A 27497-nucleotide genomic window follows, 5' to 3' on the forward strand; every position below is an offset into this window, starting at 1 on the left:
ACGCACACTTGTGAGTCATTTGTGCAGGAAATGAAACTAAACTTGTTACAGCCCGCCTTTTTTCCACAGAGACATGGCGGAGCGTAACATTCCTGCGAAGATGAACCACCTCTGCTGTCAAATATGCAGAAACCTTCTCAGGAATCCTGTGATGATTCCTTGCGGACACAACTTTTGCATACGCTGCATCCAGGACCAATGGGATTGTGACCAGCTGAGGAGCAGTCTCTACAGGTGCCCTGAATGTGAATATGAGTTTCCATCCAGACCTCAGCTGATCAAGAACACAACTCTAGCTGAGGTGGTGAGAGAGACAGAAATGAGTTGTAATAAGGAGCAGCAGTCCTCAGAAGGGCACCAGAGAGTCCTGAAGAGACCCCGGAGCTGTGCAGAAACATTGGAGAGCACTTTGTGTGGGAAACACAACAAGCCCCTGGATGTTTACTGCTGCACAGATGAGCAGATCATATGTGCACAGTGTGCTTCAGCTGAGCATGGAGGACACAGGATCGGGTGGGTGAAGGAGGAACGGAGGCGGAAGGAGGTACATAAAACAGGATAGAAATGGTGCAAATCCTACTTGAAAGCTCAAATTTGCAGGAAGAAGAAATCGAAGGAAGCGTCTCCTGGAAAGCTTTTGGTGAATTAGCCCAGGAGTCAATTTATGCAGTCTTATGGCATAATACTAGACCTTCGAGCACTTAATATTTCCTGACCTAACTCCAGATTTAGTTTTAAAACGATAATGCAGCGAAATAGCTGACTGTAACAAAAATATTACAAGAACATGTTTTCTCTTTGGGTAAATCCAGGAAACGGTCATTAACCGATTGTTCGTGATTTCCTGCAACTTCAAGATTGCTGACAATGTTTGAGGATGAAAACAAAGTGCATGCTGCATCTAAGGCACACAGATCGACGATTCAAACTTCAACATAAGCCTAAAAAAATTAATAATTAAAAAAGCGCTATAATGATGTCTATGATGCACAGCGCTAGAAGTAACATCTGCTCAGTGTTAGAAAATCACATGACTGTTGATAGACGAAAGCCTTTGTTGACGTTGTGGAGTCTTTCTTAACAACGGTCTTTATTTTTGTGGAAACAGTATTACCATGATCAGATTTTATTTATGTAGCGACAAATAACAACAAGAGTCGCCTTAAGGAGCATAAAGACCCTTTAATAATATAGAAAAAAACCCAGCAAACTGACTACTCCCTATGGGCAAGCATATGATGATAGAGATGATAACTATTATAATTATTAAATGCAGGATGGTGTATAAACACATAGTGAGTGAAAAAGAAACACGGTGTATCATGGGAAGCCCCCAGTAGAACAGACCTACTGCAGAATAACTAAAGGAAGATTCACGGTTATCTGATCCAAATATATTGATGATCCCTTATCAACAAGGGATGTTTTAAGCCTAACTTTAAAAGTAGAGGGGCTGTCTGTATTTCACAGACAGGTGACATTTCCACTTTATTTGGTTAAACAAATCATTCCTGAGTACTGGGACAGCCTTACAAAACATTCAAATGACTTACAGCATCGACCCAGTTTTAGACAAAGATGCATTTAATTCATACAAATGTCAAAAGTGCCATCCAGGAAAAAACTGAAAGACTGACTGCAAAGGATTAGGGTTAAACAGTGGCTTTGATGATTTAAACCAACTTCACAAATCTAAACAAATTATGTGTTTGCTTCCAACTAACACATCCTGAAGAAGGAACTTAGGGACATGCAGACAAAGTTCAAGCAGACTCTTCAGAAGCAAGAAAGGAAAAGGGAGATGATGGGGGAGATGATCGGACAGATTCAGGTGAGGGGAACATGTGACCAAAAAGTTATGTTGTCTGAAGTGTTTGTAGTGTGTCGCCCACTCACATGTGTATCAAACAGGACGAGGCGAGAAAAACAGAAACCTTCTGTGAAAGCGTCATAGTGGGCGCCATCGACTCCCTTCAGAAACATTACCTTTCAGTGAAGGAAGCGATTGCAGCTCAGGAGGAGGCGGCTGCAGCTCAGGTTCGCCTCTCGCTAAAGAACCTGGAGGAGGAGATGAAGCAGATGAAGAAGAGGGATGCTAAGCTGGACCACCTGGCACAGACTGAGAGCAACATCCGTTTCCTGCAGGTATACTGCCAACACAGCGCTGGAAACGTTGCCTGTTTCTGAGTGACAGGTCGTATCCTAAACTTCTCCCCTCCATCCTCACAGAAATGGCCCTCTCTGAAGCTCCTCTGTGACCACTCTTTCCAGGAGCTTTCAGAGGATCCACTCCTCCACTTTGAGCTCACAAAGAGAGCCGTTGAACATCTTGGGAAGCAACTGGAGGAATTCTGTGACAAAGAATTTGCTTCAATCTGTAACACTGGTATGTGTCATTATGTGGAAAACATGTCTCTTTAATTATAAGAATGTAAGAATATCTGTCCTTGTGTATGACAGCTGATGGTGAGGAGCAGCAGGAATCAGCATCAGAGACAGAGGAAGATGATGTCCAGCGAAGAAGTGAAGCCAGTGTCTCACAGCCCCGTGGTTTGTACTTCAAACTGTTTCCAGAACAATTTTATTATTACCTTACAGTTGTGGTCAGAAGTTTACACCCACTCCTCATCATGGACATGACTGTCATGGTAATTTGGGGTTTTTAATGGTTTCCTTAAACTGTTGTTCAGCACACATCTTTAATGGCTTTGAGAAACAAGAATTGAAGGGAGAAGTTTGAATATATTTTGGATTTTTTTAATTCACACAGAGTCAAAAGTATACATACAGGCTCAAACATATTAACCAGCCCCCAATAATATTTGGTTAAATGTCCCTTAGTAAATTATCCATCAACAAGCTTCTGGGATAATTTTGGCTGATTGCTCTTCTTGGCAGAACTGGTAGAATTCATTTAAATTGGCTGGTTTCCTGTTACAGACCCTGCTTTTAAGCAAAGTCCACTGAATTTCCAATAGGGTTGAGGTCGGGCTTTAGGAAGACGACTTCAGAAGCTTACTGTGAGCCTCCTTCATCCATTCCAAAACCAGTTGTGATGTGTGTTGTCCTCATTGTCCTGATTATTTGACTTTATGTTGAAGAATTTGCATGTAGTCCTCCTCCTTCTTCATTATTCCATCCATTTTATGATGTACCAGTGACATGTTTATTTTTTTCTTAAGGAAGTACAGGAGAACATTTGTCGTTTAAAAAGTTTGATTTGCTTCAGCAGCTGAAATTACAAGTTTACAGCACTGGACCTTGATGTGAAATCAGCTATCTGCTTCACACAGAGATGACCCTCAGAGTGGGCAGTCCAGTTTTATACTACAACAAAAACACGTATTATTATGACTCTCTTCTTCCAGAAGTGACGTGGCAGTCCTGCCGTCTCCCTGTGACTCTTCTCTCTCCGTTCCCGTCTGACCTCGTCTTGTATCTGCTCCTCTTCCTGGAAAAATAAAACAGAAAGAAGACACCTCCCTGCCTATCCTTGATTATTAATATTATCTAGCAATCCTAAGGCTACTGATTCTACTTATTATCTAAGTTCGGGACATTCTGTTCGGACTCCCTTGGCCCAGAAATTATAATCTGGACTTTTAACCAGTTATGATGTGTAAGCATGCTTTGCAAAACCCTCTGCACTTCTACACGTCAATCACAATAATTCAATTCAGTCATAGCGCTGAATGAAGCTTTCGACCCGTATTTCATGGAGTGCCAACTCTTTAATGAGCTCATATCAATGTGTATATAAAAATCCTAAAAAACAGCTTTATTTTTTTCCTAACACCAGTACAAAGGCCATCAAAATAGCCCCAGAGCATGACTGAGAGATGGTACAGTGTTCTTAAGTTTAAAAGCCTCACCACTATTCCTTCAGACATACCTCATGTAATTGTGGTGAGAAACCTCAATCTTTATCTTGTCTGACCAAAATACCCGTCCATGTGAGCAGCTGCAAATTTTAGTCGAGTTTGAAGGTGTCGATTTTGGAGCAGGGGCTTCTTTCGTGTGTCTTCACTGTGGACAGTGATGCTGGCGTTTCAGCAGTTTACAGTTGATGGCAGGTTTGAGTCTTGGTGGTTCCTGGGTTGTGCCTCAACATCCTTAAACATGTCCTCTCATCTGAGGGTGAAAGTTTGAGTCTTCTTCCAGACCTTTGCAAAATGGTGACACATCTGAATAACTTGTACTTACAGGAAATTGTGTGAACTGATTTACAGGATAATGGACTCTATTACATTATCCTTGCTTTATTCCATTTTGGGGACGAGTTTCAGGGTCTGTGTATTGTTTAATGATACAGCAGAGATCCTCACTGATGCTTTGATGCTGTCTCCTGTGTCTCCTTACAGTTAGCAGGACCCTGGCTAAACAGAAAGTGGAGCCTAAAACCAGAGAAGAGTTCCTGCAGTGTAAGTTTATCTTCCAACCTGCTCTCACCATGACTTTACCCCACATGCAGAGTCATCCAACCACAGGTGTCTTCTTAGAATTCAGTCCTTAAATGTCCTCTTCATTATCTCAGATGCGTGTGAGCTCTCTCTGGACCCCACGACAGCTCATGAGGACCTGGTTATTTTGGAAGGAGAGAAGACGGTTAAGCTGCGCAGCGAGAGGTCCAAGAATCCTAGTGTTCGTTACCCAGAGAGGTTTATACATCGGCGGCAGGTGCTGTGCAGGGAGGGACTGCAAGCTGACTGCTACTATGAGGTAGAGGTGAAAGGAGACAAGGCAGAGATCGCTCTCACCTACAAAGGAATAGACAGAAAATCCCGCACTACACTGTCAGCCTTTGGGGCCAAAGCAAATTCCTGGAGTCTGGATCTATCTAAACATTACTCTGTGAGCCACAATTCTGAAAGCATCCAGCTCTCTACACCACCCCGTCATCACAGGGTTGGAATTTATCTTGAATTTCAAACCGGAACTTTGTCTTTCTATGAGGTGTCAGATAGTATGAACTTTCTGTACAAGGTTGAAGCCAAGTTCAGAGAGCCGCTGTATCCCGGATTCTGGCTCGGAGAGAAATGTTGCATCAGGATCTGCGATCTGAGACAGAGCCGACCATAAAAGTACCGAAGACAACCGCAAACAGCTTCTTTCTACTTGAAGGGAAATTAAAAATAATATGTTTTGATTGCTGTATAGATTGCACAGTGCACTGACATGTCTGTTTCCTACGACGTGTGGGGTGGTTGATAACTCTGCAGTATCTGAAGCCCAAATTGCCTATATTGTTATCTTTGTATAAATTCAATCATATAAAATTGCATTTTTATTCATGCTGGACATGTTTTAGATAAAGAGATGAACTATACTGGTCTGTGGACAGAGTGCCGAATGTAGAAGAATGTCTTGTTTCTACATAGCCTCCAAAGGCAAGATTTACTTCAGCAGCAGACCCTCAAGTACTCACAGATGGAGAAACTATATAGCTTTTGCAGAAGCATGAAGAGACAAAAGACAGCAGGTGATGCCTGTAGAGGAGAGCAGATGTGGTGCTCTTTGGCTGTTTTCTTTAGTGTGCACTGCAGAAAAGTTCCTGGGACTGTTCAGTGAAGGAGTTGAACTTCTTCGAGGAGTTAAATACTGCCACAAACCTCGACTCAGGTGAATCTAAGCTAACTTTGAAAACTATTTTGTACATATATATATATATATATTTGTGTTTCTATTAAACATTGCTTTGTGAGATTACTGTGTCCAGAAGAGGGCGCCATGTGTCTGCGGTTTGCCTAATACTCTAGCCTTGTATGGAATGTCAGTCAGGTCAATATTAAAGAACTAAATAAACAAGTGGACAATAACAAATGTAATTAATTAATCCTGAAATATTTTTTAATAAAATAAATAAAGACGCCGTCTCTCTTGATTGCCCACTTCGGGGCGGGAGAAACACCCCTGAACTGTGTTATGGTTGTTGATGTTACATAGTTTGCTTACCAGAGGGCACTCTGAACTCTTCCCTGTTGGTAACACCAGCACACTCAGTGGTTAGCGGGAAATTACTAATAAATTAGTCATCATGACCTGTTGTCACAATTAAACAAGATTATTTTTAAACTGCATTGCCATATTATCTCAGTAAGGACTCATGAATACATCCACATAACAAATGTTTTGGAAATCTGTTTATCGCATTAGCTGATATATTGGACTTATAAATCACCACATATTGGTGCTGGTCTTAATAATCCTCTATTGGTCCAGCTTTACTCAAATACTCTGTATTTGAAATGCATGTTTGATTAAGGATGATGGATTTAACAGTGTGGTTAAAGGGAGATAATTTAATCTAGCAGGCAGGGAAATTGTGTAGTTTTTATATTGCAGTGCTGGTTGGTGAGACTGCAGAGTCTCGAGGAGATTGTCATTAGTCTGCGTTTGAACTCATTGTCTATTCTTCCTGTTCTGCTCGGTATGGCAGAATAGGAAGAATAGACTGTTTGGTCTTTATCTTTTTATTAATTGCTAATTGTGCATATTAAAACTGTGTGTCGTGTTTTAAAGTATATGGTGACTATTTAAAAGGCTCTGACTTTAAAAACAGTGCTTTATATATCGATTCTACCAGTTGAACCTGGTTACTAGTCTTTATTGATGATGTGAGTGCTGATGGAAGCAGCAGGATGAGTGCTGAAGTGTACAGGGCTGTACTCTCTGCACGTATTATTGAGACAAATGTTGCAAAACTGATTGCTTCACAGTGTGAATGGATAATGACCCAAAACATAATGTTCAAGCAACCCAAAACGCAAAGAAATGAATGACGACTGGCTGTGTCAGTCATGTGATCTCACCTAGATATCGATATGCAGACAGATTTCCCTAACATTTGTTATGTCTAGTTATATATGAGTGCTTACTAACATAATAAAGCAATACAGTTTAAAAATACTCTTGTGGATAACTCATTTACACTCGACTCTGCTCTGATCTGTAGTCGCGTTTATGTTCCAGACAGGTGTTGCCAACAGGGAAGTTGAAGAGCGCTGTGGGAATAAAGAAAATATTTTACTGCTAAATATAGCTTCCATCACTAGCATTGCATTAAAATGTTTATTAAAGCCACTCGCATTAGATTGAAAGTTTTATTAAAGGTGCAGCTATAATCATTTTATACACACATTGCAAATTGTGCTCATGAAGAGTTGATGCTCAGTCTATTGAAGGTCTTAAGCTTCGTTTGGCGCGGTGTCCTGACGATTTATTGTGTAAGTGACTTGGAGCAGCAGAGGGTGACGCGCTTACAAACACAGATGATTGTAGGAGATAGTTAGGCCAAAGGGTCTGGAGTTCATTTAGGTTCTAACTGCATTTGAGCTTGCCTGGCAACAAGTGACAGAAGAAGAGTTAAGAAAATTGTAAGTCAACAGGGACCATCTGGAGGGTGAAACAAATTGCCATATGTGGAAGAATGTTGTTGAAAAGAGGAACTTCTCTGTCTGTTTTTAGCTTGTTTAGTGAAGCATTAACTGTAATAGACGCATGAAGGGGCGGAACCCTGATATATTAAAAGCATTCTGAAGTGTATTTTTGGGCGGAGACCTATGCTGATTGTGTTGCAGTGTACATCTCCCCGCACGTGTGCTCAATAAAATCATCGTTTGACCAAACTCTTCTGGACCATTGTTGTTTTGTTCTCATCCTCAATATTTGGAATTCGGGACAGCGCCCTCACCTAAACAAACTAACATCATCTTCGTCTCTTCTTCACTTTTAAAATTTTCATTTATCGGCTGTTATGAATGCCGATAGTGATATCTCTAGAAAATAGTACTGGCTGATATATCGATCACCGCCAACATCTGATACATCATGTTTTACTTTGACTGAGAATGAATTTAAACCAAAAAAGTCCAGAAACGTGACGGCAGCTTGTCCACGCTTTATTAGAATAATTTTTTCATGGTCACAATTTTTACAATATTCCTCAGTATGATACATTCATAAAATGAAAGAGGAAAGAGAGGGAAGCTGTAAAGGGACATGTGTCTCCTGTATAGTGTTTGAAATGTGTGCTCACTAAGGCCTTGCACACACCAAGTCAAACTCACATCTCACACACACACATGTGCACACACCAGTGTTGGGGGTTATTTCTAAGGATTGCTGTTCACAGACACTTGTGTGCCAGGATTTGCTTTCAGCCACAGTTATTCTGTCATTTAAATAACATCATATTGCTTTTCATCAAATTTTAACTGTACTGCAAACAAGACAATGAAAACAGACTCTAGCTTTTTGCAGTCTTGTGAAAAAGTGCATTGATCACATTCATTTCTAACTTTTGTTATACTTACTGCTAAAACTCTTACTTTTAAGACATTAATCTACATCACGTTAATAAAATCTATCTCCAGAATACATAACATTATTTACAGACATGAACACACCAGAGATGTCTGCGTGATACACTCTTACACTAAAACGGCTCACACACCAAACACAAAACATCTGTAACCACACTAGTGATCCACTCATTACACAGCAGAAAACTAATTCCTGAATGGACTGTGACAACTTGCTGTTCTTAGAGCTACCACCAGGGGGCAAAAACATTGCCAAAGGAGGATTAGCCAAACCCTTTGCTCAGGTCTCTCCATGCAAATTTGGATGACAAATGTCCATGGAAGCTGAAAATGTTTGATTCAGAGAGAAAAACAAAACCAATCAAACAGAAAAAAACCCCCACTTTGTGGATCAAACCTACTCTGTTACATTCATTTCTGAATCCTTACACTGTTAAAGGAAACTGTATTTTTCATATATAGAGCAGTTGAAAAAAACAGCATATTCCTGATACACGTGTCTGTGTTTTCCCCCCAAACTGGATGTAATCTTTTATTTGAAAAAAAAAAAAAAAAGATTTTTCCAGTAAAGTGTTTGTCTGTCTCTGATGTGGGTAGAAGTGAGTATTTCATCAATGTTACTTCTGAGTGCATAAAACCCCCCAGTGATGCCTGTTGCCTTACTCTGTATGAACCTGTATGAACGACACCTTATTTTAATGATGTCGATGGAGATGATTTAGAGGACGCTGATAATAGTTATCTTGCTTCTTGTTGGATGCTGTATTTTTGAATCAGCACTTTTTCACCTGCCCCTAAATAAATTCGCAAAGGTGTGGACCACTCAAGCAGCAACCTCCACGATTGCAGTTCCTCTAGTGGCCACTTGAGGTTGGCTCCAAAAGTGAGTTGATCCCTATGAACTCCCATGTTAAAATGCTAACCTTTGGAGCACTAAAAAAGAAAAATGTTCCTTGCTTCTATGGATAAATTTCCCTTTTATTGACTCTGTGTTGGCTACATGTTTTTTAATCTAATAGATCTGGATACTAGAGTTAGGGGCGTGGCCTTTCTTAACACGGCTCAATTTAGGATTGTGGGTAGTGTAGTTCTTTTCTATGTCATGCAGACCTTTTGGTCTCCACAGGAGCAGATTGTCGCACCATCGTTTAATTATGTCGTAGCTCGTAGTGAGTCTGCTTTAGACGGCTAAAACATTATAGCTCATAATTAAAATCCCTGTGGAGAAATTTACTTTCTTGAACCTTGTTGAGCTTTATTAGCAGATATTTATCATTGTGCATTGAAGCTATACAGATTATGAGTGCAGCTTAGTAACCAAGCTTGCTAACTTTAGCTTATAACTTAGCATGCCACCCTCTTGTCCAAATACCCGAGGCTTAAAAGGTTGAACAAAGTCCAAAATCAATGGATGACCTCAGAGTGGTTCAATCATCTTTTCAACCTAAAAAAAAAAAGTGCTTGCATGTTTTGTACACATCTGGAAAGATATCTGCTCAGGATGTTAGCATGCTGTGTCATCTACGCTAAACATATTTTAGAGACAGCCTTTCATGAACCTGTTGGCTAACATAACATTTTCAGAGCATGTTGTGGTGAACGATTAGACCAGTAAACCTGAAGTGGACACACGACTAAACAAGACCGTAGATCAGCTCCACAGTCCCGCATCATTTTCATGTCCACGATCAGCTACACAAACTACAAAACAGTCCTAAAATGTACCGACTCAATAAGCGTCACACAAGATTAAAATACACAGTGTACATATTAAACGCTTGTAAAAGATAAATCTTTGTAATTCATCACGCCTACGTAACAGCAAATATACAGGAATATAAATATAGTCCATTTATACCTAAACACCATGGCTTTAAATACTGTGATAAAAAAATAAATTAAAGATTCCTTTAAATAGGAATTAAAATGTGCTCAGTTTAAACTCAAGTCAGCGACCATCACCGTAAGCCCTGCTGCGCCACGGCAGGGCCTGTAACACGGAGAGCAGTGTGTATGTGTGTGCATGTGTATTTCTGTCTGTGCATGAGGAGTCTAAGGCTTTCAAAGGTGCACACTATCAGGTCGGCTGATAAGTTCACAGAATTGGGATTTTTGCTTTTTAATCTTTTGGTCTGTAGCTATTTTTCTTATTTTAAGTTAAATTTTTTTTGTTCAAAGTTAACAGAGTTTGTGCGCCAATATAAATATATATTGCTGTGTGTCCCATAATATGTCTCGGCAGGAGTTAATTTTAAAATGCGGATCAATGCTTGAGACAATTACAGCCAATAATCTGCTTGTGCTCAGTGAGTCAAAATCTCCTTTGTGCTTTTTTGAAGGAGGAAGAAAAGCAAACAAAGCGTGCTTCATGGCCGCCTTGTGTTTTGGGTTGTAGTTCACTTTCACTGCAGTTCAGTGTAACAGGTCTGTTATTCTGGAACAGATTTCAAGTGTTTTGTTGTTTACTTTGAACTCTTTGGTGGAGAAACTGAAATGAGTGTGTTTCTACAGCACAGAGACGTGAGAGTGATGGATAATGAAACAGTGGTTTGATCTCCCGGTTAATAAAACCCGGAGTCCTTAAGGTATGTTACATTACTATAACTGTATACTGTACATTGTGATTTTACACCTTTTGTTTTTACAAAATGAACAACAACAATAGACTCTACACGCAAATTACAGGAGGAGGTGGATGTGGGGTCTGATTGGAACATAAACGGGTGCCTTTAGAGTCGTCTTACCATATTTTACAAAGCATAGTCCTATGAAAACAAATCTCACGGCATCAGAACAGAGCTGCGAGTCTGTGGCCAAAAACGTTACCTGATCTTAATTTGGAAGTGCCCTCCTTTAAGGTCATTTTCTTAAACATACAGAGTAGGGTGTTGTTTTTGTTTCCTTGTGTGCCAGCACACAGCGGCAAACACCACAGGTCAGGTGGTTTGCTGTGAATGTCTTCCTCAGACACCTCGGGACATTACAGTAGAGTTTAGTTGTGACTTGAATTCACAGTGTGGAGTGAAAATGGGACTTCCCACAGCTGTGCTGAGCATGACCTTGAAGAACAATTTGTCCAAATTTGAATCAGGTATGGTTTTGGAACTTTTCAGCTGCACCTTGTCGACTGCATAACATCTAATATAAAGAAAACTTGCTGTGTATTAAGTGGTACATGGCTTTGACACCCATTATTGCTACATAGGAAACCAGCAGAACCTCACAAACTCTACTACATTCATTCTTTCACACTACCTGCACTGTGCAGACGTTTTCCTTATTCTATGGGTTTGGCGTCTGCTAGGGGATCCTTAAACTAAGGCAAAGAAAATCAGATGACAGAACTTCATTCTGAGCACATAAACCTGATGTTTTTAAATATATACAGATGTAGTTTGTCACTGTTAATCTCAACCTGATTCCACAGTTTCGTTTATTGTAAAGGAGTGAAATGTGTCCCTTTTCTCCTGTTTTCTAACTTCCAGATGCTCAGAAACATTCTGGAAATCTTCTCGTGAAGTTCCTTTGTGTTATTTTGGAAGCGTGTGCTCATAAACTGGGTGGCTACGTACAGTTTTGTGGCGTTAGCAGGGCAGTGGTGAGGATTCCTGGAGCTGCAGTAGCTCCAGTGGAGACCTCATGGGTAAGGTTGTGCTACAGGGGTGGTCAGAGGGGAGTCTGTCAAGGCTGGGTAACAGTCAAGAGTCAGACTCTGGTGTGAGAGGTGTGCTTGGTGTAGTTGGTGTGGTGGGGCTTATGGCAGCATTTTGGTAGCTAGTACCATAGCAGATGTTTGGAGACAGGGAGTCCATGGGTTTGTTTCCTCCAGGTGTCAGGAAGGGTTTGCGTGCTGGCCCTGATGATGGGGCCTCGCCTGGTTTGCCTCCAAGGATGAATCTAGCCTCATCCTGCTCCTCAAGGTTGGATATGTCCTTCATCATAGATTTACGGTAAGAGACGGACAGCTTGTTAGAGCCGTCTGACATCAAGTTGAAGTGTCGGGCGATGAAGACAACAGGGAGCGGAAGCATGGCCACAATGATAAGAGCGAAGCACATGCCCAGAGCCCAGGGAGGATAGCTCTGGAAGCGTTCCTGAGCCTAAAATGACAGAGGAGGGGTGAAATGAAAAGGAAACACTTTTCAAACATTCCAGGTGAAAAATAACCCCCCAATCACTCCTACAAAGTACAACCTGTGCGACTGTGTAATCGTGGGAATTTCTTCTGTGCTGTTTATTGTTACTCACACAGAGACATGGTATGCAATCCTGTGAAAAACTAAGTAAAATTTGTCATATATGACTGTTGCTGTTGGACATGTTTCTTATACTTCAGCAGTGTTTGTGTTGTGTTTTAGCTGCTTTTCCCTGAGTGAAGCATCTGAAAACTTCTTTTACACCAAAACAGAACAAACACACACACACACACAGACAGACTGACCAGCTCTTGAACCCAGGCGTTGTATCCTGGTGGGCTGATGGCCATCTCGATGACAGTGGCCGAGATGAGAACGATAAGACAGAGAGGGGAGACGTACTTCCAAAGGTAGAAATAGATAATACAAGGTCGGAAACCTAACATGTCCTCCAGGTCCTGCATGAACCTGACAAAGAACAACAAACTGCAGTAAGGATCCTTTCCTTGGAGACACTTTTGTAGTTTAATACACAGCTTTGAGCATCTTGCAGTTAGCCTCACCTTTTGGTGCCATATATCCAAGCAACGGACAGGTTTTCCAGGATGACCACTACAGTGAGAGGCAGACCGGCCGAATAATCATCGAACATGGTGACAAAGTAATTTCCCGACCGCTGAACAAACAACAAGCCGCATAAGAAAGCGATGATGCAGCAACACACTGAAACAAACACAGAAACAATTGGAGCTTATTTGGAAGAAAAGATTAGGAAAAAATTTGAAAAAACAGATGAGAAAGCGCAAATTAAAAAGGTTTTATTTGCCATTAAGTGCTATTATTTCCTGTTTCTGCTTTCCATTCATTTTGCTCAGAGCACATAAATACTAATGCAGCTCATTCCCACATGTACTTTAATCCTTTCTAAGTGCTGAGCAAGGGGTTTCAACTACTAATAGCACGGAGGCTGAGGGAGTCAGTGTGGCGGTGGTGCTGGAGAGCGGCCTACCTGTAAAAAGCTCCTTCTGGACTTTGTAGGCGTCGAGGACAGGTGTGGTGATGCCGGTCATGGTGCCGATCATGCTGCCCAGACCGAGGTTGATGAGCATGAAGAAGAACATGACTGACCAGAAGGGAGATGCTGGGAAATGCGTCATGGCTTCTGTGAAGGCGATGAAGGCCAAGCCGGTGCCCTGGACAGCCTGCAGAGAGACATTGAGAGGTGTGAAACAACATGCTGTGGATTCAGCTGATTCATGTGTGCCAAAGGCTCACTTTGTTCAGCTCATCCTCCAGAACACAAGGCTCCAGACCCAGCTGGGGAAAGCTGTCCTCTTTGACCGTTTTAATGACCCTGTACATCTCAGCGTAGTCTGACGTGCTGAGATGGGAAAAGTTCACATGTGGAGGAATAAGATCGTGGCTCAGGACGTTGGAGTTGAGGTATCCCAGGATCTTTTCTGCATTCCTGCAGACAGAAAAGGTCAGAATCACAATGAATCCAATACATATTTTGTGCCACACTGCTTGACTGATGCTCTGACGAAAAGCCATGTAAGGTACGATTTCTTGAAAAAAAAAAACAGGTTCTGTTAAATTACTTGAAGATTAGATTAAATAAAATTAGATTAAATTGTATCTTAAATTAGATACAAGCATTCATTTACAATTTCACCTACCACTCAGTAATTTAATAAATAATCACAATAGAGACAATTTATACCTATTTAGCTTACACTTTGGTACCCTCATATTCTTTACAAAGGATGTGATTTTTTTCCTCATAAATAATTAGATAGGTAAAAAGTGCAACAAAAATTGTGGCTTTTACTCCTGTACTTTGTGTTTGGAACAAATTTACAGAGTTTTAACTTGTTAATGTGCCAAAAACATGTATTTTTAAAAGAGTAAATGGATACATGCATTTTTCATGCAGTGGTTAGTGCTGTGACCTCAAAATAAGCTCTCTGGCTTCCTCCCATAGTTCGAACACCTATTATGCTCATTTCCAGATACATAATAATAATAATAATAATTATAATGTATACTTTATTGATCCCCGTGGAGAAATGACTCTATCTGCATTTAACCCATTTACTCAGTGAAGCGCACGGGGAGCAGTGTGTGGGGACGGTACCTTGCTCAGGGGTACCTCAGGGTAGCCATTCAGTGGAACCTTTCGATCATGGGGTGACCTCACTACCTACTGAGCTATCCCTGCCCTTATTTTATATTCTTGGACTCTACCAGAGTAGCTCGCATGTTTCAAATTTATGAAAAAAACAAAAAACATCCTAGTTTAATTTAATTTTTAACTTTCCCCTGATTGTCTGGTCCTCATATAAGTTTGAATAGCAGGTTTGTGCTCACAGCCAAAACTGTGTGTGTATGATGACTGTTTTAGGGATATTTAGGTACATTTATTATATGAGGCTAAAGCTTTGAGAAGAATCATCTTGTCTTCAAGCGGGGACTTTCCACGTCTTTGACATCAGATAGAGCCATGAACAGAAAAACGCCATCAGAAACTAAGAACTCAGAACAATCTGAAGCCGGGCCTTTTGGCTCAAAAGCACTGCTCGTATGTGCACTGACCACAGTATCTGAAAATATGAGGATCCATCACTGTAACAACATATATGTGACAGAAAATAAGGATAACTGCCACTGTTTATAACATAAAGACTGTTTGAGGTGTGATCTTTGGTTAATATGCAGTACTCATGAACCATGCTGTCAGACTTTTGTTTCTTTTTTGGGGGGTTACATTCAATGTTGCCAACAAATAAAAAAAAAACTAATGTTCAACTTACTCCACAACACACTTTTCATTCATGATGTTGGCCTTGAAGCCCAAGACAGCAAACACAACCAGTGTGGCCAAAATGGAGGTCAAAAAGTTGATGACAGAGACGAGCACGGCGTCAAAGTGGCAGTTGTTGTCAATCTTGTTGTAACTGGAGAAGGCAATGACTCCTCCAAAACCCAGACCGAGGGCAAAGAAGACCTGGGTGGCGGCCTCCCTCCACACCTGCGGCTCCAGCATCTTCTCCAACTGAGATGTGAGGAGAGGTTTTTGTTAGCATGCATGGTTGAAAAAATAGAGGTGAGGAACAATGACTCTTTCATCCTAACCTTGGGAGTGAACATGTGAGCGATGCCATCTACGGAGCCCTTCAGCATTAAACCCCTGACCAGGAAACAGAACAGCACCACGTAGGGGAAAAGAGAACTGAAGTACATCACCTGTACAGGTGCAAAAGAAAAAGACATCCATTCAGCAAAAAACAAGCCTCCATATTTTTTCTTATCTGTTTCTGTGTCATGGTTTCCCAACCTTCCCAGAGGAAGCGATTCCTTTAATGACGGCGAGGCAGACAATGATCCAGGCTACCAGCAGAGACAGGGTCATTTTGATGTTGAGGCCGCCGCTCTCTGCGATGGTGCTGGTCGTGTTCAGAGTCTGCCGGTACCAGAAATAGGTCGTAGCCGAGCTTTTGTCACATTCTGGCTCCACAACTGTAGACGACAGGAAAAAAAAGTTTAATTTGGGTGATAATGAGGAAACAAGAAGAGAAAAGGTTTGAAAAGACTGCAGGGAGGCTGAGGAGAGCGAAAGGAGAGCATACTGGTGCAGAGGATGTTTGCTCGGGGTCAGTATTACAAGATTTGGCTGGTATATTTCTCACTTACACAAGGTCATCTGTGTAGTTGGTATGCAAAACACACAACTTAAAGTCACAACCCTTGAGATTTTCCTCACAGTGTATTAACTTGTTACCTTGAAGAAATGAAATATAGTGTGTGTGGCTGAGAGTAGAGGCAGCGGTATTATGATAATATGATCACGTATTACTGAGCTTTATCTGTGCAGAGACACACACAGAAAAAAAGTCAAGCACAAGCAGGTTAAAGTGCTTCACAAATTAAACCGAATCAAATTGTTCTTTACTATGTTTGTTGATTGTTTCCTGCGTCTGCTTCCACGTGTCTGCCGTCACAGCGGTCGTGAAATATTTTACAATCTGCTGCTGTCCTTCAGCATTAGCGTCCTTCAGCATGAATCTCTGCTTCCCCCGTCTTTCTGCCAGCCTTGCTGAGTCATTCACATGCTGGTTTTTGGCTGCCCCAGGGTTTACAATATAATCACCACTAATCGAATAAGTTCCAGTGGGTTTTTAATCTGGATTAGGCAAGTGAAGTCTTGACAGAAAGTTGTAGTGAAGGGAAGACAGCTTGTGTCTTCTGCTCAGGAGTGTTGATGAAGACTGAAGCTATGTAGCACAGTGATCCACTGAAGTATAACTGTGAGAATTATGTGCAGTCTGCAATGTTTCACCAAATCAGTGCCACGATTTTCTCATCATGCTGAACTTTTAGAAATCAAACCCTAAGCGGTCTCCATTAAATGCATCAGTGACCTGCAGTTAAGACAGTTTTCCTATACGGTCATGTGAAAAAGAAAGATTTTCACAGGACTGTAAGTATCAACAGTAAGTAGCAAGAGTGACCACCTCTATAAAATCTGGAACGTTCAGGTGTGTATTAACACAATCTTCCGCGCAGTGAAACTCAGAAATTTAGTCCCCAGAAGGCGATTCTTCGTGATTGTATGACTCTTCCTTTAGCACTACCATGAGGTTTTTAAAAAAAAAAAAAATTCCAAACTAACGACAATTATGTCGATATGCTCTCAATTAATGCACCTGTGAATCAGCGTTAACTGTCGATTAACAAATGTCGGTATTGCACTAAAATAATTTCATATAAACTCACTGGCAAGTGTCCCATTCTTTCTGATTGGGCAGTCACTCCATGGGAGAGGATACTGGAAGGACTGGAAGAAGTAGAAAATGCTCCAACCGATGATCACATTATAGTAGAGACCCACAAAGCCGCACACCTACAGACAGATAGATGGCGTCATGTGACAGAAACAGCCAGATAACATTTAATGAGGTACAAATATGTGATGTCAGGTTTGATATAGACATCACATGTACAGAGGAACATCTGTGCAGAGTGAAAAAAACATGCAAATGAGGCAGGTGCTTTGTGCATGTCCCAATGCTGCTGTCAGTCTTTGGAGCAGCCTTGCCAGCAAGGACATTCAGAAGCTAAATAAGGTTGAGGGAAGCATGAATAATTGAAGTGCTCTCTTTTCAACAGTGATCTTCTGTGAGATATTTATAGCTACTTCTGCAGCTCTGAAGTAAGACTACCTTCCACTCTCAGACACGTCAATACCTCCATAACCCTGCATCAAGATATAACTTTAACTAGATAGATAAATAGATAGAACCTCTCTGATCTTATCACCATGCTTCACTTGTCAAACTGCTTCCTATGGAGCTGTTAAAGACTTTAAGAGCACTGCTAAAGAAAGAGTGTACATTTGGCTCACAGTTAAAAAGATGATGGCTCTGTCTCACACTCCTTACAGAAGCATCACAGCTTACCATCAGACTTGACATTCCTATTCCACCCAGGCGGGGACAGACGTAGTTCCACACCCCGATACTTCCACGCCTGATCTTCTGACCCACTGCCAGCTCCAAGAAGAAGAGAGGGATGCCAATAATGAGGAGGAGGATGAAGTAGGGAACCAGATAGGCGCCTGAAAAAACAAACAAACAAACAAAAAAGATTTGGTGTTTCTAGGAAAACAGTGTTGCTGTTTGGTTGGCTAACTTACACAGGAAATCCCAAGTCTTTGTCCAATTCACCCTGGACAGGGGGCTTTTTCATGCTGTAAAATGAATGGACATAGCTTTTGTGTGAGAAAAAGGCAAGGGCTAAGCTAATGGGCAGCACTGGGTGCCTTCTAGCTGCTACAGTAAAAGTAGCACAGTTGTATCAAACTCGGTGGGAAAATAACCTTTTTTACTTCTCGCGTGATCCCACTAAACACCCTCAGTCACTGCTCTCAGGTTTTATGCGATAGAAAACGAAGTTCATGATGAAAACGTTGAGCAGTAACACAAAAAGCACGGTAAAGAGGGGTATGCTAGGATGGGCCTCCAATGGTGACACACCCTCGCGCCGCTGGTGTAGTGGTATCATGCAAGATTCCCATTCTTGCGACCCGGGTTCGATTCCCGGGCGGCGCACGAGTTTTTATCTCCCACAATTTCGTTGTGCAGGGACAATAAAGGGCTACTCTATTGTCTGTTTCATCTGGTTTAACTACAGTGAAAATGGTCAACCGATGGTTTCAATAACCATTGGCTGACAGCACTAAAAACTACAATTAACTAAATAAAAACGTAATGAACTGGATCGAGAGCATCCCCACTGTTTGCTGACTACTTGCCAGATCACTGACTTAAGAACTCCCTACAAAGGTGACTTGTGCAGCTTCAGCTTGTTAAACAGCAGCTATGCACCGGGGCTGCTGTCTGTGATGGAGGGTGTCTCTGACAAAATTACGTGCAGTTTTTTGGATTTGCAGCTGATTTGTTGCTGTGATGGACCAAGACTGACAGTGGATTTTGTGTCTGGGTTAAATATTCCCTGTACGTCTTAAGTACTAACCCTTCTGGAACCCCACACTGTAACCTATGGCACAACCTAAGCTCCGAGATGCACCTCTCTAGAAAATATAACTATTTCGACACAGCCCACAATGACTGTGATTGTGACTGTTTCCTCCTGTCCTCTTCCTTCATTTTTTTTAATTTAAACAGAAAATAACAGATCAAGTTAAAGAGAGCAATCCCTCTGCTAACTACACACAGGGTACATCGCAGATGTAACGCAGAAGTAAAAATTAAGTTAGATAGAAACAAGATTGCCCATTGCATAACCTGGTATATTCCTGACAGCATTTTTGCCAGAATAAAACTTGTTTTGTTCAACTTATAAAATGTGATGAAGTGATTCAGCAAGAAAACCTTATTGATAAATATTCTTTGAAATATAGTTTAATTTTAAAGGATGTCTGAATTTGTCCCCTCTGGAGCTTAATCCAGAGAGGAATCATCAGGACGCAACTGTGTTTTATGTGTGAAGGGTGAGTCATCATCCCGGATATAAAGACTTATAGCTGGCAAACATGTACTATTAATACATCAGAAGCGGGAATTACATTCAGTACATGCATCTCACAGTCGGTGGAGTAATGAGGCAGAGAGATGAGAGGAGGCAAAAGGCTAAATCCAGAAAGCTGAAATAAAGAGGAAGTTAAATTTAGTGAGCGATTTTGGTCTCTTGCCAAACTTGAAATCCACTTCATCACCCGCTAGTTGAAACCAGAGGCCACTAAAAAATGTGATGTATGATAGGCATCTCAGAGGAGGAAGAATGATAGAGGATGCTGAACGAGAAAGAGAAAGGCGTGTCCTGAGGAAAGGAGGAAACGAGAGAGGAGTCCACACATCAGTAGCGCCCAAGCAACCCTGATCTTTAATGTGTCTGTAATTGGGTGCCAGACAGCAAATTACACAATGAAAAATGCCTGCTTGCCAAATCGCATAACCTGGCAAGTGCTGGGGCAAGATTACTGGCAGTAAATCTGGCCTATAGGCAATAAATCCTACGTATATGCTGTAAGTCAGGCCCAAGCAGTAAAGCTAAAAACACCTAGACCGATGAAGCAAGAGCAGATCTGTCAGCCCATGATGACAAGGTGTTTTTTCCTACAATGAACACCCGTTTACACTGCATATGCCTCTGATTACATAGAGTACATGTATACCTGAGAAAAATAAAACCTCATACAGTTACATTCATTCTCCATAGAGCTCTCTTTTTACCAGAGTATCAGTTGAGCCTGGCCTGCCCTACCGGCTATAGTAATCAATAATGCAGCTATTTTTAGACTTGGCTGCTTTATGCACAATACAGCTGCTCTCTTCACAGGGCTGAAACGAATGAAAGTGTCGTGTTGTTTTTGACAGTCGAGGTCATAAGATGAACAGCTCTCTCTGTGGCTTTTTGCTGGGATCATGCCTGTGCAAACGAACATGCTTGTCTGTAAAGAAAACAAATCCCATTGCTCAAGTAGGACTGAGCGATCAATACCAAAATGTACACAAGAATATTGTCTTAATATCCACATGCATCTGTTATAATCCCTGAGTTAATTCTTGCTGATTATTACTTATTTTCTGTTTGGTTTTCTCAGTTCTTTGATTATAGGTTACAAGTTTATTCCTGTTTATTTCATTTTTTCATCCTAATACTTTCATATTTGATTTATTACCTGGTGAGTTTTAAGCTGAACCTTTGATAATATGATTTATTATTATTTTATTTATTATATTATTATTTATAAGATTTCTTCTGGCTGGTTTTCATGTTTGATTTCTGTTTGGGCTGTAGGATCTGTAGCTTTTAGTTCTTTTTACTTTTGAAATTTAGCTTCTCTTTGTATTAGAGTTTGTTATTTATAACCTCTTATATTTTTGCTGGGAAAATGTAGACACTCACTGTCGTACCTCTCTCCTGAACTCCTCTTTGAAACAGCATTTCAAATTTGGAGTCATCACTCCATAACCCTGTTGCCACTGGTTTTCAATCCAGTTATTTTTCATATTTTTCGTAGATTCAACTAAAAAAAAAAAATGTATACATTATAAAAACATATAACATTATCTAAGTTATAGATTTTTATGCCTGCTAGTAACAAAGTGCGTAAAAATACAATTTATAACTGGTTCTTTGCTAAGTTGTCTGTTATGTGTAGACAAAACACTGATTCATCCCCTTACTTATGTGCCTTTTTATGCTTGAACGATTCATAGATCAGTGACATTGCTCTGACCACTGTGAGGTACCAGGACGACTGAAAATGAGTGAAAAAGCAGCCGATGACCAAGGAAAACCTTTGAAAGACCTTTAGAAAGCCTGAAGAGTTATTGCTCAACACCACTTTACAAAATTAATGTGACATCATGAGTTCTCAGACCAAAGCCATCGTTAACCTCAGTCTTCATTTGGGTTTGTAAAGATTTGTGACTAAAATTGTTCCACAGAGACTGAAATATAAATACCTGCTAAATATGGGAAAAAATACTACAGCAAGTGTCAAAAGAAAAGTGCCACAAAGACACAAACAACAATAGCAGCCGTGCTGCCACAGCTGGTAATCTGGAACAAATTGCTCCATCATCATAATAACTGAATGTGGATAATGATAATTGATAATTAATTACTTCCTGGCAGTGTTGATGGAGTAACATGTAAGGGAGTTATTTAACTAAATGAAGAAATAAATGTAATTCTCATCAGTTCCAGAGAATTTAAGTGCAAAATCCTCATGAGTAGGATGGCTGAAAGAGCTCAAGACCCAGACAGGCTGTTATGAATCATATTTAAAAAGAAGACAGTGTAAATGTGGTAAATGTTGTAAGTATTGCCTCTAACTCACCTCCTCCATTCTTTTGGCACAAGTAAGGGAAGCGCCACACGTTCCCCAGGCCCACAGAGAAGCCCACCTGGGCCAGGATGTACTGCAGTTTGCTGTTCCAGGCGGGTCGCCCATCGTTTTCAGGGACCTCTATCTGAGGGACTTTCTTCCCCGCAGCCCCTCCGACGTTCAGGGAGCTGCTTTTGTAGTCGAGCGGCTCCTCGTGTGCGAGCAGGTCAGCCACCGACTCCGTGACGTGCTCATGGCTCTGCTCGCGCTGTATCACCTTGCTGTTCTTAGGCATCAGGGAGGCTGAGGGTCAGGAGGGGGGTGGGGGGGTGAGTGGAGAGAGAAACAGAGAGCGAGAGACTGGAAGAAGTGACAGAGGCCAAACGTCAGGTGGGGATGAAAGGAAGAGTGATGCTGAAGAGCGACTGCTGGATTTCAGTTCTTGGCTTCAGTCCTGCATCAGAAAAACAAAACAGAGCGAAAGTTGCACCCAAAATGGTGTAACATTTAACATGGTGATGATGGCGTATTATCAAATGATAATAACGTTAAGCGTCTGCATTCTAAATAAAACAGTAGAAGGTTTCTGCCCTTGGTGAGTCTAATTTCCTAACTGTGATCGTTAAATAACACTTTGTACAGTAGCTGACACAAGTATTACCCCATTTAGTGCTTGGTTAACCTCCTAATAAGCCACTGGATTGTAACACATGGTTATATCTCTCCAGAGCCAATAAAGAATGGCACCATAAAGACAGGATCGCAGACAATTTGTCACAAAGACAGCTGTAAGAAAATGTTTGGGGACAATTTTATTATGCCTCTGCATAAATGTGACCTAAAACATTACCAGAGGTAAAACAGAGGTTACTACAAGTCCTTAAGGGAGAAAATATAAAACCAGCAGAACCAGTCACATTGACTTATTGCAGAATTTGATCCAATATTATACGTTTGTGATGAGGAGCGGTATTAGCAGTAAATTTGAATATAAAAGCAACAGGTGATGACACTGAGATGTTAGTGGACTCTGACCAGCATTTAAATATCAGACCTCTGATACTGACCACTAAAAGGAAGTGAATCGTGGTGTGAAGAAATGAGTTCTGTGAACACCTGAGGACCTCAGCAAAAAAGATGAGTGATGCTCATCAGGCTGGAGAGGGTTAAACAATCCTTTGTAAAATTTTAGACTCCACCAGTCAGGCATTTTGAGAGGTCACACGTGATTCCAGGGTAACTTTTAAGTAACTAAACGTCTCTCACATTGGCTATTTGTCATGCTCATGAGTCCACCACCAGGAGAACAACAATACTGAGGAATGCAGGGCTGCAAAGACAACATCACTGCTGTCCGTTTACAGCCTTTAGGGCTGTGTGGTAAAGTCAGGAGACTTTGTGGATGCACAACACCAAAAACAGAGCATTTGGTTCATATGAAAAGAAAAACAAGAACCTTATCCCATCTGTAAAACATGATCTTGTTAATGTCAAGATTTAGGCCTTTCTGCATTTGGGCCAGGGAAAAAATGTCAAGACATCTGAAACTGAAAAACTGATAGCAATAGATGGTTTATATTTTAAAATAACCAACACAAAGTATTGTGAAAGGGCCAGAAGTGGGGCGCTCACAGAGATGTTGGAGTTTAATGTGCTCTGAGCTTTGGGGTACACTTAAAATATTCTCCACGCCATCACGCGTGGCTGATCAATAGTTAAGGCAAATGCTTAGTTGCACTTCGTGCCACTTAAATGGGTCACACTGAGATACTGAAAGCAAAGATTCACACGACTTTGCCACATAGGGACGCAACATTGAATCGGTTACCTCAAAAATAAATGGTCTTGTTGTGTTGTTTGCTTGGGTTATGCTTATTAGAACTTTTCCACATATTCTTATGATGTTTGTGGTAATATTTATGAAGAAATGTGGAAATATATATCTACAGCATATATAATAACCTTTTTCTTGCAACTGTATGCAGTATCTGATTTTAAGAAAAGCTCACCAGTGATTGGAACGGAAACAAAGCCCCTCACCACAGCTCTTTGTATCTCATGCAATGTTTTCAGGTCCCAAAAATTCCCAATCCTGCAAATTGTTCTATTTAATTTCCCTGTTCTGAAAAGCTTAACTTTAGTGAAGCTTTTTTCATGTAAATCCTTTAATCCTCTGGAGCCTTGCGCCAACATCCATCCCCACCCCTCTTCGAGGGAGCGGTTGGTTCAACCCAAATGTAATAGAGGAAGTAAACATGATGCTTTGGATGAAGTGCCCTCATACGTTCTCCTGATCCACATCACAAGCCTGCGTAGGCTCATTACTTATTGAGTGGGCTCTTTTCTCTATCATGTTGCCCAACTGAGATGCAAAAACTGCAAAATATGAGGTCTGAAGAAAAGGAAATTAACTAGAAAAAGTATTCTCTGTGATTGTGAGCTCATATTTCCAGTTCCACACTTGAGCTGAATGAAGGTGCTGTACCTTTCACGTGATGCTACAGCAGTGATGCGCCCGAGATCTCATCGTCACTGCTTACATCAGCCTAAAACAAGCTTCCTCAGTACCAGCCGATTCAGCAGACCTTAAATGCTCCACAAACCCTCTCAGAGCTTCTGCCGGCAACAACAAACCTACATATTCTTGATGCGCTTTTGCTGTCCTAAAGAAAAAAAAACACAAAAAACGAAACATCCCTAAAACAGATTTCCTCCTCTGTGCACGACAAGATGATCCCATGATGTAATAATCCAAGCGCAGCCATTCACAAGTCTTCATAATCCTGTGTGCATTAACTGTAAAAACCACCCGAATGCTGCTTTTCTGTCTTGTCATTCAATCCCACGCTACAGTATACACGTAATATCAATCAGCGACTGCATCATGGGGCCAACACTGGAAAAATAAAAACAGCAAACATCAACTAACCCATCCAATAATCCTCTGGAAAAAAAAAAATCAGCACACAGTTCAGATGACCCCAGCTAATGCTAAGACTGAGTTTGTGTGGAGCAATTTCATACTACAGCAAAAGGTTGGAAGAAACCTTCGGGTAAAGCTCGCTCTGTCTGAGGTCATTCATTGCTCTGTCCTTCAAAGACTCTCACCACACAGTTACAACCTGGCCTTTGCATACTTATTCTGTCCTGGTGATTTCACATCACTGTAACGAGGGATGGGATTTAGATATACAGGCTGCATCATCATCAGTCTAGTAAAAACACATGATTTGGATTAACACACACTTTCATGTGCAAGAAAGCAGTTTTCCATGTATGTATGAAGCTGCCTAGAATAGAAAAGTGTTTCTGTTTCTTACTAACAGTCTGTGGCTAAAAAGAGATCCGAATACCAGCATATATGAAAAGCAGTATGTCAAAGACTGAGAGGCTTGAGCCTTCCATCACAAACAGACCACGGTGTGTAAAAGTTATATTCATTTGCAGATAAGGCCAAAGGACCTCACCTATTAGCTAGAAGTTGGTTATTAGTGACACATGTACACATTCATACACAGATGCTGTTACTTATTGACATTGTCACACACGATGCAAAATGCAATTTGAGTATAAAGAGGCAACCCTGTATGCATCAGCTTCTGCAATCAGTCTTAATTAATGTCCAGACTTCATCGATCAGCTGATCCTGCTATTATCAACGTGCTCTACAAGTCTGAGCCACAGTTAAAGGTTAATCAGCTGTTTCACAAAGTAAAAGGTGTTAAAAGTCTGAAGCATGCATGTCTGTAATGGCCAAATGGCAGCATTAGGCCTGAAAGGCTGGAACTGTGTGAATTGAAAGCATGTGGAAACCAGCTGCAGGTTGTGAAAATCTCCATCATCAACACTACGACACAGATCACTCTCTGGGAACACCAGGTGACACATCTGGTGATGATAGCAATACCTCTGCCTCTGTTTTCTGTTTTCACCTCTGTTTTTCATTCCTGAGCAGAATCAAGGTCACTCGCAGAGCCCAGACCTGCGTGCGTCCCGGAGCACATTTGAATCTGGATGCAGTTTTGTTCGCAAAATAACACAACTTCTCTTTAAAGTTGGCAAGCATCTCAGGTATGAGACAAAACAATTAAAACTACTTTTAAGCAGCGCCGAGAAAGAAATGTTGAGTATAGTAATTTGCAGGAAAAGAGTTTCTCACCGTGAGTCTTGTGCAGCAGTAAAATCCGGGCTTAAGCGATCGCAGTTGTCAGAGAATATCTAGAGAGAGGCATGAATACATCCACCACGAGTATGTGTATGTGTGTGTGTGTGTGTGTGCGCGGCTGTGGTACTGACTGAGCGCTCACAGGACAGTGCAGGACGGAGCATCACATGCTGCACTGCCAACAATTGACGTGGAGGGTGGAGAGCGCACCGTGACGCACGAAGTGGCGCTCATTGTCAACAGTGGCAAATTAACACGCCCCACTGTTTCACTTGTTTGAGATCCATCACGGCATCTCTGCGCCGGAAGAAGGACGCCGAATGAATGAAGGGGGCTACAACTGTGCGCGGATTTGTCAAGGTTATCCACTCCTACCTGAGGAAACGACCGTCTGACGCAGTTTTCGTCATTCGCTTTTTTCAGTTGATGGAAATTTGAAGCCGTTCAGCCATGACCGGTCGGCACAGTGAAAAAGAGTGCTCAGAAAAAGAGAAAAAACCAAGGTAGAGCTCAATGAGCCTGGTTTCTGGTGACAGTATTATGATGAAATGAGCAAAATGTTGAAATGTGCGTTTTATAGCAGAGAAGATTCAGTGTTGATATTAAAGGAAATGTTTATTTTAAGTAAAAATATATCTGATAACAATAATCACACGCAGATCTGGGCAACAAAACATAGAAAACAACCAAATAAAGCTCAAATTAACGTGGTGTCTAACAAAGTTTTGCGCTTACATTAAAGGTCATGCACAAAAACGGGACTATTATAAACCTGATATAAACAGTGACGGACAGGTTTCCAAGATTCAGCTCAGGGTCAGGTTTGCAGACCCCTTCATCCACACTGACCTGGCTCTCTACCGGCCTCACCTCATCACCTCCTTTGCTTTCTTAACACTTTCCAGGGCAGTTTCGTCTCATGCATAAACATGGCCTTTGGGGGCACTTGCTGGTCACAAGCTTATTCTGACATTTTCCTTGGGAGGACAGCAACCCCTCAGACTGCTCATAGTTACCCATTAGCCACTAAATTGCCTTAGTTCTACACAACTGAAATTGCTTGATAAAAGGATTTTTGGGAGCCAGTATATGAGCAGAAAAAAAAAGCATATAAGCAGATAAGCTTACTGTTTTCAAAGACACAAGAAAGGGAAACATGAGAGGTTTTACATTACTCAGCAATAAGTAAGCATTAATAAATCAACAGTAATCAATAATTGAAATGACTCAGCATCAGCTGGAAACCAGACTGGAGCCTCTGCATGACTCTGGGCTGCTGCGTTTGTTCCTGTTAGACATGTACCTCAGGCTGAGGCGATGAGGTGTTATTGTTGCCTTCTTGTCCAGAAATGAATGTAAAAGTCAGTAAAACCCAGTTTAGGAACATAAAAATGCCCAGTAACTATTCATACAGAGATTATTTTTAATATTTCCCAACATGGACTCCACTGCAGTAATCTCAGACTAATAGCTTTATCTCTGTGATGAAACTGTAAGTCTTGAGCTGGGTGGTCATT

The 27497-nt window shown here is 41.2% G+C and overlaps 2 protein-coding genes and 1 non-coding gene across 5 annotated transcripts; 2 read left to right on the top strand and 1 right to left on the bottom strand.

Annotated features, from left to right (window-relative positions):
- Positions 1 to 3: 3 nt before the first annotated feature.
- LOC100691338 (tripartite motif-containing protein 16) lies at positions 4 to 5869 on the top strand. 2 transcript variants are annotated; one of them, XM_019358901.2, is made up of 8 exons: positions 4 to 112; positions 247 to 544; positions 1736 to 1831; positions 1912 to 2145; positions 2230 to 2386; positions 2461 to 2550; positions 4362 to 4421; positions 4535 to 5869. In XM_019358901.2, exons 2-8 carry the CDS (start codon positions 320 to 322, stop codon positions 5077 to 5079), a joined length of 1407 nt encoding a protein of 468 aa, XP_019214446.1. In that variant the 5' UTR covers positions 4 to 112; positions 247 to 319; the 3' UTR covers positions 5080 to 5869. The 2 variants fall into 2 exon arrangements, with proteins under 2 accessions (XP_019214446.1, XP_003441318.1); XM_003441270.5 differs by having other exon boundaries at positions 22 to 544.
- Positions 5870 to 7882: 2013 nt separating this feature from the next.
- Positions 7883 to 26302, bottom strand: LOC100691608 (sodium-dependent neutral amino acid transporter SLC6A17). Of its 2 annotated transcripts, XM_003441271.5 has the most exons (12): positions 25975 to 26302; positions 21828 to 22269; positions 17917 to 18074; positions 17234 to 17360; positions 15795 to 15976; positions 15593 to 15703; positions 15271 to 15512; positions 13733 to 13925; positions 13467 to 13659; positions 13021 to 13180; positions 12763 to 12925; positions 7883 to 12421 (listed from the first exon to the last, which is right to left on the bottom strand). In XM_003441271.5, the coding sequence occupies exons 2-12, from the start codon at positions 22108 to 22110 to the stop codon at positions 12020 to 12022; spliced, it is 2214 nt and encodes a 737-aa protein (XP_003441319.1). In that variant the 5' UTR covers positions 22111 to 22269; positions 25975 to 26302; the 3' UTR covers positions 7883 to 12019. The 2 variants fall into 2 exon arrangements, with proteins under 2 accessions (XP_003441319.1, XP_005469626.1); XM_005469569.4 differs by lacking the exons at positions 21828 to 22269; positions 25975 to 26302 and adding an exon at positions 18336 to 18483.
- On the top strand, positions 18497 to 18567 carry trnag-ccc (transfer RNA glycine (anticodon CCC)). Its single transcript has one exon. It is a non-coding gene; the product is annotated as a tRNA-Gly (tRNA).
- Positions 26303 to 27497: the final 1195 nt, after the last annotated feature.

Source organism: Oreochromis niloticus, linkage group LG5, assembly GCF_001858045.2.
Source record: "Oreochromis niloticus isolate F11D_XX linkage group LG5, O_niloticus_UMD_NMBU, whole genome shotgun sequence".
Classification (NCBI taxonomy): domain Eukaryota; kingdom Metazoa; phylum Chordata; class Actinopteri; order Cichliformes; family Cichlidae; genus Oreochromis; species Oreochromis niloticus.

Bases quoted from the DNA above. Each gene is read 5' to 3' on its own strand.
- LOC100691338 (XM_003441270.5), top strand. From the start codon at position 74: ATGGCGGAGCGTAACATTCCTGCGAAGATGAACCACCTCTGCTGTCAA. The intron at 545-1,735 runs GTACATAAAACA...CACATCCTGAAG, and splicing joins AGGAACGGAGGCGGAAGGAG to AAGGAACTTAGGGACATGCA. The intron at 4,422-4,534 runs GTAAGTTTATCT...TCATTATCTCAG, and splicing joins CAGAGAAGAGTTCCTGCAGT to ATGCGTGTGAGCTCTCTCTG.
- LOC100691608 (XM_003441271.5), bottom strand. From the start codon at position 22,110: ATGCCTAAGAACAGCAAGGTGATACAGCGCGAGCAGAGCCATGAGCAC. The intron at 18,075-21,827 runs GTGAGTTAGAGG...TTGTTTTTTCAG, and splicing joins GTGCCAAAAGAATGGAGGAG to GCGCCTATCTGGTTCCCTAC. The intron at 13,660-13,732 runs GTGAGCCTTTGG...GTCTCTCTGCAG, and splicing joins TGGAGGATGAGCTGAACAAA to GCTGTCCAGGGCACCGGCTT.